We start from the raw sequence: 14,889 nt of genomic DNA, 5'->3' as shown, positions 1-14,889 counted from the left end.
TTTTTTTTACATTTTATGACATCTTTCTACTGGTGAAGCCAGCTGCATTCATGAATCATTACATAGAACAGTATGTGTATTTTAATTAATGCACTGTAATGGAATAACAAATTACAGCATTTGCAATATCACATGTTCCTCCTTGTCAACTATTACAGTACCATAGCATTGTACCTTTGAGGATTGAAGAGCAATATGTTCCTCAGCTCAATGCAAAGGTAACCGACAGCTGGGCCTGGTCATCTTTTCCTTTCCACCTCGCTAGAACGCATGACCTTCCTCAGAGAGATTCTGCTTATGAATTGGAGGCCATTCAATCTGACAGTGACACAAAGGAGGTAAGGAGACTGTCTTCACTATTCATCTGTAGTATAAAATGGGAAAGCACTAAGCACTTTGTTTTTTTTTTCTGCAAAACACTAATAAAAGTAAACAAAAATCTATGGTATACAGCTAACTAAAGCAGTTAGGATAGGGCTGGCTTATTACTGGCATTGTCTACTGTAATGAATACATAACCAGCATGTCTGGATGGCATTTTTTTAGCTGTCGAATTTCAGTACTTATATTTTCCCCTAGAATACTAAGCAAGTTCAAGCTCTGAAAGTCACATCTTTCACAAAACAATGCCAAAAAGACAACTAATCATATTCATTTTTTTTAATTATTTTTGGTCTTTCTACTTCTGACACCAAGTCAAAATAATAGATCCCCATTCCATGCTATAGTAATCCAAAGATGAGGACATTGTACTTGTTGCAACTGCATGTGCCCTAATGCTTATACTCTTTACCCACCCACATTAGCCATATAGCCATTTTTATGTGCCAACATAGCAGAATATGCAGTGCCCTTCCCTCACAGTTAAAGTATGCTGTTGATTACTAATCTTACCCCCTCTTTCAGCACAGGACGATAAGGAAAACACAGAGACATGAAAGCGTATGCATAACAGCTTTGTCTCAAAGCTCCAGGGTCTGGATGCTAATCCTGATCTTTGCTTTCTCTCTCTATCGAGTTTTACATGTTCTTCTGGTGACTGCAAGGGTTTATTTTTAGCAATTTGGTTTTCTTCTACCTCCCCAAAAACATGTAGTTTAATTGGTTATACTTACCTGTTTATTATGTGTTATATTTACTTTTACTGTTATGACCCATGTCATGGCTGAAAGGGGTCTGTTCACTAGGTCATTTTAGCAATTGATAAATAAATAAATAAATAAATAAATAAATAAATAAATAAATAAATAAATAACTTTTCCTTTTCTGTTATTGGAAAGCAAAGGCATAATGCTTGTACTAATCAAAAAATATTGGCCTCAGCTGGTAGCCAGCAGATATTTGAAGGCAAACTGAAAGTTGAAGGATATGAATTTGGAGAGCAGTTAGAAAACTAGCAAATGCAGAACGAGTGAGCAGAAAAACAATGTGCTTTACAACATCATTTGTAACTTATTCTTCTAAGATGTTTGTTAGATCTTTATTTAAAAGAAGATTGTAAGACATTATACTGGATAAGAGGTGAGTTACATAGAAGCAGGCTTATCTAGTTTAAGGAAGGTTAATATTAATTTTGTTGGCTCAGTTTGGTGAGTTATTTAAGTTTGCATCTCTACTATTTTTTAATTTTATTTTTATTTTGCTTTATTTCATTTTGCTTTTGTTAACCAGGATTTTCCAACTGCATTTAGTAGACACAAAAACCCTTGCCAGCAGAGGTCTATGAAGAAAAGCTCCAACATGTTACAAACATTTTTAAACAGGCATTCACTAATATACATAAACAAACATTAAATAATATACATTAACAATTACACATTTATTTGCTAATTAGATTACATTCATAGGAAGGTAAAGGGAACTATTATAGTATAAAAGATAATTATACAATAACTTCTCATTGCCATTAAAAAATGTGCATGCTTATTGGACAGCCCTGTGATGATGTGAGGTATTGCCATTTATTCCAGGAGAAGTAGGGCAGTGGATGTGTAACATATACCAGCAAAGCTAGCTGGAATTTTGTTAATAATTATATGTCATTTGTATATAAAACTGAATTTTACAAATGCTTGTGTTGAAAAATTGCTTGTGATAAAAATGTATCAACAATGTGCCCTGTTGAGCAGAAAAGAAATGTACATGCATTACTGTAACTGTTTAAATGTATACATTATAACAGAGGATACCGGAAGAGAAGAGGTTAATCTCACCCACCTGACTTTGAGAAATAGTAAGAAATTAAATTACTGGGCCTAGGCCATGAAGCTGTTATCTCACAATTTTGAATGAAGCCAGAGATGCAATGTCTGTAAGATGCATGGTTTGTTAGTCTCAGTAGGAGTAGAAGTTTGTAATTTTTATGACCTCCAGGGAGCTGCACCAAATTTGAGCAATGCTCTTGTGTGTGTATTACTGACATGTAGGAGAGAAATCCTGGCAGTTTCTAGCAATGGGGGGGGGGGGGGTTGCATAGTAACCAGAAGTCAGATGACCAGATGTAAGTGATGTCATTCTGTATAGAAATAATGTTTTAATATTAGGTGAGACAGAGGTCTGGGAAGTCTGTTCATGTAACCTGACAAAGAAGGATATCTGACTTACTTCATCTTGCCTTGCTCCAAGGTAAGTGAGCAGGGAATAGTATTCTTTAGATCAGTCAGGAAAATATAATGAGATTAGTTAAGTATTGTTTTTCTGTAACTGTGTGAACCTGCCCACCTGTGTTATTTTTAATATTTCCTGTATTTGAAACTCGTGTTTATTGTAAACAGATATTTTGCATGTTCATGTTTTTTGTTATTTATTATTGAATATATTTTAACTTTTTATTGTGGCTGGTCCTTTAGAAAATATTTTAACCTTTGAGAGTGCTTATATCTATTGGTGACACTGTGGCCACTGCTTAAAGCCTGGCTGTTTGGTCAACATTACCATTTGTATTAATATTAAGTTCACTCAGTATAATTAGGTACCCTTGCAAGAGCCTTAGAGTAGCTGGCTTTGGGGTATCTGGTGGCAGAACTACCTTATAGTCTGGGCAGAAGAGGGCATAGCTAGTAAATATGTGCCAGCCTTCCCCAGGTGTGTGTGTGTGTGGGGGGGGGGGAGTGTCAGCTACTTGGAGCAGAGACATGAAGCACTAGTTTCACAAAGAGAGTGGTGGAGGACTTGCTTGGACACTCGACTGAGGATTTAACTTTGCAGCTGTGCCAGTGAGGAGCCTTATTGAGGCCCTAGAGGGAGACAGATATAAAGAAATACAGACCCCAGGCTGACTGTATTCCCTGTGTGCTGTTAAGGGGAATTGTGCTTGATGCAGAGACCTGCATCTGGAAATACTGGGTATATCCATTTTTGCTCCAACTGAAAATCTCTCTACAGTGTCAGTGGTGAGAATCCAGGCTCCTTGATTACTGGCCCAGAGAGGAGATGTCACAATCCCAACCATCATGCCCATTGTAAATTGAGCATATGCCAGTAACAAAAGTCTGGCCAGTAAAGTACCATTGATGATTAGACTTTTCTATTGGCGTATACTTAGAGGAAAGAGCAGAATACAATAAAAATCAGGTACATTCTGCAAAATTAAAGAAACAGAAAACATACCTGATTTTCCTTGCATTTCTGACCTGTCTAACCTCATGTCTCATTAGACTCTTGTTCCACTCAACTGTCCAGAATTTCACAGAATGTTCAGATTTTTGTCTCATAGTTTTGGTCTTTTCCTCCTAAAAGCTGTAGTTTTCTGGCAGGCCACTCCAGACTGAAGTCATTAAACAATTTGATGTGTATGCTTCATACACTTGAGAAAAATGAGTGTTAACTCAAAATCTCCTATTGCATTAACTTTCTAAGTTTAAAAGAGCGTTAAAGTCTGTCCCTATTTTTGGACCTTTGTTTCGCCCATTATGTTAAGCTTTGTCTAGATTTCTTGCATTGACAGCCCATAATGGCAGGGGAGCAGAGGTAGACAGAAAAAGAAAACAGCAATAGAGAAAATACAGTGCTTTTCCTGAACACCACTGATGTACTGTGCAGGTGTGGGAACATAACTCCCATATGCAATGCGCAGCACATCAGCAAACATGGAAGAACACATGGAAGAACACAGAGGAACACAACAGTACTGTGTTCCAAAGACATTGCTTAAAAAAGGTAAGTCATTTTTTTCTTAAATAATGTCATTGTACAATAGCAATTTCCCACAACTGGGTGTGTGTATCACAGGATTAACACACAGCTGGCTTTGTTAAATAAAGCCATCGTGATTAAAGAACACCAAATTTAGATTAATCTTATCATATCCAATAGCCAGTTGTAGGTTATTTCTTAAGTATGCATTAGTAGGTGTTGAACACTGAGCATTTGAAGAGGTGTATTAGCGGGTTTGTCAAATACATAATATATAGCTAGGAGGTGCTAGTAAAACTGTTCAGGTATTGCAAAAGACTGGTTGTGGGATGTAGGATTCTGAATGAAGAGAAATGGTTTGACAATATGGCATGCTGAAGATAACACTGACATGTTTCCTGAGGATATAGAGGATCAGATCCATTGATTTGATAGATGATGTTGTAGTTGTGTTTTGAATGAATTTGCATTCTGAATGGATGTCACTGTTAGTGGAATGTTATCAATAGTTTAGCTACACTATGTAATTTCAGTTCATTTTTGTAATCAATTTAAAAAGAATGTAATTGTTGATTTTGAGTTTGCTAGTCACAAACATAAAATAGAAATAGTCCTAACTCTGTTTCCATCAACATTCGTTTCCACCTATTATAATATAGACAGTATACTTTTACCCATTGTATTTCTACTCCTGTTCAGCTGTGTCACTAACATTTCCCCTCATATTAGCTCGTAACTCTGAAAAGGAACCAGGCTCATCCCCGTGTGCACTGGTGCAAATGCTCTTGCTTTTCTGATTGACTTCTCAATCTTCCCTTGTCCTTTGTAGATGTAATACTCAATGTAACGGTCATAGTTTCTGGTTGCTGTTTATAGATTTACACTGTCCTTTTCTACTGTGCTTGTTGCAAATGCATGCAAATGCAACATGCAAGTTCTTATGTGCATAGCAAATGGTGTTGCTGGAAACCATAACACTTTTCGCCATCATTGGGAATCTTTATTAGTGAATGTTTCTTAAGTAAACTATGTTTTCAATGTTTGTACTTATGGACATGCTCCACCTCAGTAAATCTAAATCCCTTAGAGCCACGCGCTCGAGGGACTTGAACCTCAGCACAAAAATAAATAGAACATGCTGGAGGGACAGATTCATAACCCAGAAGCTCCCTTCGCTCTGGAATAGAATTCCAATTCATGTTAGGCAGAGCACCTCACTGACTCTCTTCAAGAAGAATCTTGATTAGTGGATGGGGGATCATAGGTTTGTCCCGGGGATTACTTCCGTGTCACTATTAGACAGAGGCACAGTAAACTAAACTTTAAAAAGGGCACAGTATACTCAAATCAAGGGGTGGCATAAGCCAAACACAATCAGGCTAGGCTTATAAATGCCCCAGGGCAGATAGCCTAGTATGAACCTATGAACCTATGAACCTATAAACCAGAGGCATTAGCTCTAAAAATTAAATCAAAATTATTCTGGCTCTTTTTTTGCGAAATTTTATATGGCTTGCCATGTTGCTGATTACATTCAGTACAGAGAAAGTAATTAGGGATCTGGGGACCCAAGTTGATAGCAATCTCTCCTTTGACAACCACATTGCCAAAGTGGTTAGAAAGACCTTCTACATAGCCCACCTCATCATGAAAGGATTCACATCTAGATAAAGAGAGGTAATCATGCCTCTTTATTCATCCCTCATCAGGCCCATCATAGAATACAATGCCCCCTTTGGGATGTACCTTACCCGACACCTGCAGCAATTAGAAAGACCCCAAAAGTACCTCACCAGGAGGATCAAGGGACTCAAACAGATGCCATGTGCTGCTTGGTTAAAAAAACTCCAGCTCTATTCAGTTGCATACCGCCTACTTCGAGGCGATCTATGCCTGACATATAAAGCTATGTCCAACCCAGAATTAATGGACATGCTCCAACTCAGTAAATCTAAATCCCTTGGAGCCACGCGCTCAAGGTACTTGAACTTCAGCACAGAAATAAATAGGACATGCTGGAGGGACAGGTTCATAACCCAGAGGCTCCCTTCACTCTGGAATAGAATTCCAATTCATGTTAGGCAGAGCACCTCACTGACTCTCTTCAAGAAGAATCTTGATAAGTGGATGGGGATCGTAGGTTTGTCCCGGGGATTACTTCCGTGTCACTATTAGACAGAGGCACAGTAAACTAAACTTTAAAAAGGGCACAGTATACTCAAATCAAGGGGTGGCATAAGCCAAACACAATCAGGCTAGGCTTAAAAATGCCCCAGGGCAGATAGCCTAGTATGAACCTATGAACCTATAAACCAGAGGCATTTGCTCTAAAAAGTAAATCAAAATGATTCTGGCTCTTTTTTTGCGAAATTTTATATGGCTTGCCATGTTGCTGATTACATTCAGTTGTAGTGACTGAGTAACACTGTTGAGAAATCAAAATGCAATCATACATTTTATATTTTCTTAACTTTTCATGTTTTCTTCACATTTCTGTTTTAACAGGCTCACACAGGGAGAAAATGCCCCTCAAGGTGGGTTATTCATGGTGCACTCTGTTACCTTTTGAACTCATATAGGAACGTGACATGGGAAGCTGCAGAAAAAGACTGCAAACAACAGTAAGTATAATTGTAAAATATTTACAGAACAACTCTTCAGAATTTGAAATCAGAATTATTTTAATGATGTGATCTACTCTTTCAGTGGGAAACATATTGGCTTTCTATCATTGCTCATGAAATACCATCTTTATATTATAGATTTTACATAGCTGTACTGTCTCAATGTTTGGGAATAGCAAGTATCATTTGTCTGAATATACATACTATATATTTTAAAGGTTTCAGTAGTCAATAATATAAGAAACACACATGATGTTCAAGATACAAAGCAGGATGAGATGGTCTGTTTACATTTGCACAATGTAACATTACATTCGGGTTGGGAGGGTGGCCTAATGGTTAAGGTCTTTGCCTTACAAATACAAGGTGCAGGGTTTGAGTCTCACAAGGGATACTTGGCTAAGCTTAAAATGGCTCGCAAGGGCAATTAGCTTAGTATGAACCTATTACTTTCTACTTCAGTGGTAAATGGTGTTCTCATATGGGGTACAGACGCATACATGTCCATGTACCTTTAGCATGCATATGTTGCACCTTCACCTTTTTTGCATTTTATCCTAACAGACAGAGAGAGAGAGCGAGAGAGAGAAGTAAACATTGCTGTTAGCAGCAGGTTCATTACTTAATGTTGTGAACTTCATTACACATTTTCTAGATTTTTGTACTAACTAGATTAGAATGGGCACTCATACCAGTACGTTAGAGCCAGGGCCAACAGAATGGGATTATACTTGCAGTGCCAAGTGGTCTGCAATATCCAGGGCATTATTTGTAATGCCTCTGTGGTAGTTCCCAAGATTCACACATTTATCCCATGTACAAACTATATGAAAGGCTCCTGCATGGGGATTTTCCCATGGAGTCATCTGATTGGTAGGTGTATATACTTGGCAGATAGACAAGAAAACACAAGTACCAAGCAGGCATGGATTATGCCACATATAGTATGTAATTTGATGTGTGTTTCAGGTTATGCCAAATATGCCCTAGAACTCTGCTTGATGACACCCATCCACATTACAAGACCATGGAGGAACAACCTACAGCATGCTGAATATGTAGAAGTGGCTGTTATAGTGGAAATTTACTCATCCTCTTTTCAGAGTGGGCATAGGAGTAGACTCAGACATACTGAGTCAAGCATTTTGTTGTATGTGGCATGTGGCATTGTGCGAATAGAGCAAGTATAAGGTGAACATCTTCATAGGGCCTTTCATGTTGTTGTTGTTGTTTGTCTTTTCTGCCTTTCATACCAGTTGTAAAAGCAACAGAAGGAATTGGTGAAGAGGCAGGAGAAGAACATGTAGCTGCAATACATAAGCCAAGGCAGAAGCAGGCACTGCACTTTGCAGCACTGGCAAAAAGGTGGACACTGGCCCTCAACCATACACCATGACACAGAAAAAAACAAAATAAAAATATACATGTGTTATCGCAACCAGAGTATGCAAGAATCACTGTACACACAGGTTAACTGATAGGTAAAGCATAGTCATCAGCACTTTTCCAGATGGAAGGGCATAATGATAGGTGACTGTAACACTATGTGATAGGGAATGTTCATGAAAGGTGAACATGGTAGCCACTTACTCTTTGAGAGCTGCCCTGATGTGACATTTGACAGTGTAAACTATGCTGTCTTATTATGTCAGGGCTTGATATAGTCTGCAGCAGGAAAGATGTAGAACTATGAGACCCTGAGCATCCACATTTACCTAGTCCTGTCATGTCTCGGTATATGGCCTTGGACTCTATACCACCTGTGGCATACCCTTTGCAATATTTCTGTTGTAAATAGTTGTCCCCCAACAGCCACACAAGCAGATGGTGCAGTGCCATGTCAGTGTCATGGGTTCCCAGTTACATATACACTATGACTTTTGCCTCATTGTCCCTGACATCTACCACTGAATTTTATTGTACTTGCTGATGTAGCTTATCAGACAGAACTTCTCCCTAAACTCTCTGAAACTTTAATTCTACAGAATCTTTACTGAAATTCTTCTGTTCTGCAGTTGTCGGGTAATTAGTGGTATTATACAAATGGCTGCAACACTTTATATTGCATTAACAAGGGCCATTTAAAACAGAGGTTATATTAATGATACTCGTTACAGGCACAGTCTGTAAGTCATGCAGTTCCCAAACTTGCTGGTGCTGGCCAGGCACATCATGGTGACCATGAAGTGTGCAACCTATATTCCCTTGTATATGGCAAGGCAGTGCAATATCCATTCTTATACAGTGAAGTACCACAAGTGACATACAGTAGTGCTGTGGTGTAGTACTGTGCTGTATGACAAGTGGTCTACAAATGCATTTCAGTGCATACAAGGCTGCTATTTTGCTCCTCAGATGGATGTGACTGAATCACTATGACCACTTCAGGCACTATGGAATGCAGGGCTCCATCACAGTGTGCAAAGAGAGCAGGATTTTCCTGTTCTTCCAGCAGTGGATCTTTAAGAATCTCCTACTAGGAAAGTATGATGGGGTGTTGAGTAAGTTCAATACCTGGCATGATCTTGCTGGGATGGTGCCACGCATATCACCCATATTGGTTAGCAGTGCTAGCACTGATGTAGTGGTCTGAAGTAATACAACTCTGAACTGCTTCACCAATGAGAGGCAGAGGTTCAGGAAAAGATGTACTGTAAATATCTCTCCAAAACAATAGCACTACAAACATAGCAATGCCTGACTTGACTCTCTGTCAACAAATAAATGAGACATGGACGGACAGGTTTCTTACTCAGTGCTTCCCCACCCCATCTGTGGAATAATCTTCCATTACATATAAACTGGAGTGATACCCTCACTTCCTTTAAGGCTAACCTAGCTGTTTGAATGGGTGCCCATACATTTATCTCAAACTTGGCTTATTTCCCTCCTAGTGGCAGGAACTGTTATATTAGTATGGGCACTAACAATATGATTATGGATCATGGACTGACTCTGCTTTGTAAACTCTGTGATTCTATGAATCTATGAAAGATATTTTTCCTCATCTATTATCTTGTACCATCTGAATTGTTGTATATGCATACTTAGGTGCGCATACCTTGTTTTTCACTGGTTTAGGACTGATAGCTGAACAACGTTCAGTGTTATAGAAGGAGGGAGTTCCTCTCCCACTAGCAGCAAAGTATGTATGACATCTGTGGAAGACCACTGTGCAACTATGAATGTTTTGCCTTCTAAAATTCCACTTGTGGAGAGGAGGAGGAGTGTTGCAGCCACAATCACCTATGCCTCTGACAGGCATTGGCTCCTGTAATGGATCGCCAGTGGCTACCACCTCTGCTTCTCAGTAGATGGATGATGATTCACCTGCCAGAGGTGACCTGGAGGGGGTCAATGTTGCCATCTATGTCTGCTTTTCTTGGGGGCAGGTGGGTATGAAGCCTCTACTTCTGAAACTATAGTGGTAGTTTCTACTCTGGCCTCCTGACATTATTTTGAAGTTGGTGCCTATCAAAGTGCACTGGCAGCTAGATGCCCACTTTAGTAATGCAGAACACATTCTGGCATGGCTTGTAGAGCTGCTCATCTGGTAGGTCCCAACCCTTAAGACACCAGGAGAGCAAGTGGGCCAGAACAATGACCTCCCAGGTGAATGATGTCCGAATTTACTGTCATCTGGGTCTCTCTGACATCATACGACCCTTGCCTTTTTCCCATTTGTGTCATTCACCATTCCCTATTCATTGTCTACCCTCTGTATGTTTGTCTTCATCTACTATCCTCCCTACCTTTTTGTGTGTATACCAGCCATGTTTTTGCGTGGATACCAGCCATGTCTAACCAAGTCTGTATTCTGTGTTTCTCTGTCTGTCCTGCTACCTGCCCTTTTTTCTCTAGCTCATCCATAGCCATCCATCACAAACATTCTCTTTCTTGTCTTCTTTTGCTATATTTACAAAAGGAGCTCTTTCTCTGCCAATAAATTACCCCCCCCCCCGCTTTCATACTTTAATGCTTACCATTGTGTAGTACTCCCTGCTTTCTGTTGTCCTATTTCCTGCTTTCCTTTCTATCTCATTCTTCCCCATTTATATGATGAATGGGCCTGGTACTTTGCTGTGCCAGTCCACAGTGATCTGTCTTTTGACCATTATGCTGCCCTTCATGCCAGGTGAATGTGATATGCAACTGTGAGATGATACAATAAATGCTTGAGCTCACATTGACACTGCCATGCTAAAGTGCATTCTTTGTGATGTTCATCAGCTCTGTTCCATACCCTAGTGTAGCTCTGCTCCAACTACATAGAAGCCTTGGGCTGTCTCCCATTACTATTACTTACTGCTTTAATTATGCAGGTGTTCTGTATGACAGTGTGTATTATTCATTCATTCATTCATTCATTCATTCATTCATTCTGTTGTTTCCTCTGTATTAATTTCAGAGATGTGGAAATAAGAGCATACAATGGGCATAAGGGAGAGAAAATAATTCTGAGTAGGATGCCAGTCTACTGGAAGATGCGCGCACACACATACACACACACACACACACACACACACACACACACACACACACACACACACACACACACACACACACACACACACACACACACACACACACACACACACGCACAAACACACACACATACAAATGACAGGGAGAGATAAGCGCATATACACAGAGGACAGATAATGTCCCTCAAAGACATTTCATTGAATACAAATGGGTGATTATAATTTTTCATTAAATATTAATACATATTTTGTTTCATGTTAAGAAAATCTACTGGCTTGGAAGGTTCTGTCTTCAATTATTGCTATTTTTGATCTAGGTTCCATAGCCACTTAACTAGTGTGCATTCCAAGAAAGAGATGAAATGGCTTTGGAAGTTTGCAAAAAAACAACCATTCTGGATTGGTAAGTACATATACTTACTTTCTAAGATGCAACAATGTGTTGTGCTGGAGATCCAGAAATTCTAAAGATTTCAAAACTGAAGAAAAAAATTAGTTTATGTCTACACTCGGCAGATTATTTCTAAAATCCATCATGTTGTCTGCTGAGTCCCCAAACTACATCAAGTTATTGCACCTTATCAACAAATGACTACATGTATCAGTGTCTCTGCTGACACCTTTTCAGTAGTGCTTAGTAGGATAAAAGGACCTCATATGTTTTGTGTTTATGAGTTCAGCACACTAAGTTTTTTGTTAGTTAGTGAGTGAGTGAGTGAGTGAGTGAGTGAGTGAGTGAGTGAGTGAGTGAGTGAGTGAGTGAGTGAGTGAGTGAGTGAGTGAGTGAGTTAGTTAGTTAGTTAGTTAGTTAGTTAGTTAGTTAGTTAGTTAGTTAGTTAGTGTTGTTTACTGAGGTAGTGTACTAGGTAGGTAATGACCGTTTGCAGGCACAGCCTGGTTGAATAGCATTCAGAAGTCTATACATAAGAGTAAACAAAAATGGTGATGCATACAGTATGAGAAGAGGGTAGTGTATGAAGTAGTCAGCAAACAAAGAACATATTTTACAAACAGTGACATTAATAGCAGTTTACAAAATTGATTTTGGGATAGTGGTCAACAACTAATATGTGCATAAGATAAAGATCTGAAGATATGAATGGTACAGAGAGGATGATTGAAGAAAAATTAGGTGATGTCCCCATTAGGAGGACAGGTGCATTAAACTAGCTGTAGTGGGTCAAGTTTTAAGTCCTTTTTGAAAATGTGGAGGGCAGTGCATTCCCTTAGGTGTGGTGAGAGGAACTGCCAGAGAGAAGGGGTGAGTTTGGAGAATGCGTGTCTGGAGGATTGGAGGTTTGATTTTTGGCTATTGAGAGAGAGAGAGAGAGCTGGTTGGGAGAAATGACAAAGGTTGTATGTGGATTTTCTCATGGAATTTTGCAGAAAGAGGAGCAACATTATGAAGATGCAATAATTTGAAGGGCTAAATTCTAAGAAAAGGAGTTGCTCCAGGGTGAGTCAGTGGTGATTGCATGGAGGAGAGTTGGCTATAAACCTACAAATGGAGAAAGTTTGGAGAGTGATGGCAGTTTTTGTGGAGGCCAATAAAATTTTCACTTAGTCTGTAAGTAAAGTTGGCACAAATAATCTATATATTTTGAAGTGTTTTTGACTTCAAAAATTGCATAGGCACTTTCAGTTGATGTATGACTACTGAAGTGGTACAGTAATAAAACTTGCCATAGAATAGGCATGCCAATATCAGAAGTAGACCATTCTATTAAAGAGCTCAGCAACCAGTGTTGATTAATCAGTATAACTGCAATAGGAAACAATCTTACAGGTTCACTATTAAAATCAGTTTTATTATTACTACTGTTAATCTTACTAAAACTTCATCAGTTATTATTGCTACTATTACTACTATTACTGCTCTGCTACAACTAATAGTATTGCTACTAGTACAGCTACTATTATTGCTACTACTGGTAGTCTCTGAGTACCGCTACTATCACTATCAAAGTTACTACACCTACTGCTGCTACTACTACTCTTCGTTTTGCTACTACTACTAGTATTGCTAATATTACTACTGCTACTGCTACTACTACTACTACTACTACAGCTAATATTACTACTACTATAGTTTATACTACACCTGCAACTACTACTACTGCTAATATTACAATGACTATTGCTTCTACAACTGCTACTACTAGTATTTCTGTTGCTGTTACTAGTTTTATTAATTGCATTACTGCTGCTGCTACTTGTGTTACTGTTGCTATTGCTACTATTCTGTGGTTACTACTATCAACACTACTACTACTACATATTTTGGCTAACAGCAAAATAACTGTCTCTTTTAGTCAAAATTCAAAAAGACAAAAAGATCAGGTGGTCGTAAAAGAAAAAATGCTCATTCTTATTTAATGCTTGTGTTATTTCTGAAAGCCTGAAAAGGAAAAAAAAACATATCCTTTCCAGGGGAGACCCAGAATCTCTGGTCTACTTTAAAAATTGCACTTTGCCACACAGTGCACATATGGATAATGATGCATCAACATAAGGCTATAAGATGAGAGGATTATATGCTGATTGATGCCCTAACCCTCTGGGGTGTGTGTGTGTGTGTGTGTGTGTGTGTGTGTGTGTGTGTGTGTGTGTGTGTGTGTGTGTGTGTGTGTGTGTGTTTGTGTGTTTATGGAATGGCAACTGCAACCACAAACATAAATATTTCATGATTAACATATTTTTATAGGTCAAAATAGTTTACTGGCTTTATATTTACAAGCACAAATGACTACATATATGTATATGCCTTTACCCAAGATGCATCCATGGATATAGTATACAAGGGAGTGCTGAAAAGTTCTAAGTCTGACTAACTTTCTAAAATCTGAACATTATTTTGCCTCTGTACCTGAAAAGAGGGTTATTTCATCTTGTAAAGTGCCAGTCTGCAGAACTGTAACACCATCCCCGGGATTCAATAAGCTAAAAATTATGTGCAGGAATAGTGTAGCCATTCCTGTATGGAATATGTCTGCCGAGTGATCCAGTAAACAAGCCTGGGGACATGCACAAGCCTGCTACCAGTATTCTGCTATGGACATGACTGGAGTATGCTAATGACCTCATTTGCTGGTGAAAAATATGCAAATGAGGTCAATTAGTCATTCAGTAAGCAGGCAGGCATCCGTGGCTGAATAGTGTAGCATGCAGAAATGTATTCGGCTACTAGCCGAATACATTTCTACAAAAATCAAAACGGAGGCATGAGAGCTCAAACTAAAGCATGTATTATAACCCTTAGGCATGCCAATGACCAAATATGTGGCCATTGGCATGGAAAAGTGTTGCAAAATAATAAAAATCAAAGTTTTTTTTTTTTTGGCTGATCTCAACCATTTAAGCATAGGGCAGCGGCCCGCAAACGGGATTGTGCTGAAAATAAATAAAAAATGTGATAAGGGAATTTTAAGTAAAATCTGTATTTTGCCATTATAGTCTATGGCATGCAGTATCAAAATAACAGCAGTGAACTGTGGTTGTGAATGGGAAAGGCTCTGGTGTAGTGCTGTAACTAGGGACTAAGGCAGTGGGGTATGCTAATGAGGGAAATTTACTGAATCACAAAAAGAAGACAAGTGCCAAGACAGTGGTGTAAGCAAGAGAAGCAGCTGGCATGAAGGGGGTGTGTC

The 14,889-nt window shown here is 38.9% G+C and overlaps 1 protein-coding gene across 1 annotated transcript in view; it reads left to right on the top strand.

Annotated features, from left to right (window-relative positions):
* Positions 1-14,889, top strand: part of LOC122813289 (FRAS1-related extracellular matrix protein 1-like) — a 1,751,891-nt gene that overhangs the window by 1,645,486 nt on the left and 91,516 nt on the right. Inside the window, exons 32-34 of the mRNA XM_044085535.1 lie at positions 159-338; positions 6,640-6,755; positions 11,560-11,645. Of these exons, the coding sequence (XP_043941470.1) occupies positions 159-338; positions 6,640-6,755; positions 11,560-11,645 (382 nt within the window). The remainder of the gene's footprint in view (positions 1-158; positions 339-6,639; positions 6,756-11,559; positions 11,646-14,889) is intronic.

This window comes from Protopterus annectens, chromosome 10.part0 (genome assembly GCF_019279795.1).
Source record: "Protopterus annectens isolate FY-2018-M chromosome 10.part0, PAN1.0, whole genome shotgun sequence".
In the NCBI taxonomy this organism is placed as follows: Eukaryota; Metazoa; Chordata; order Ceratodontiformes; family Protopteridae; genus Protopterus; species Protopterus annectens.
This window is presented reverse-complemented; position numbering and strand designations above follow the sequence as displayed.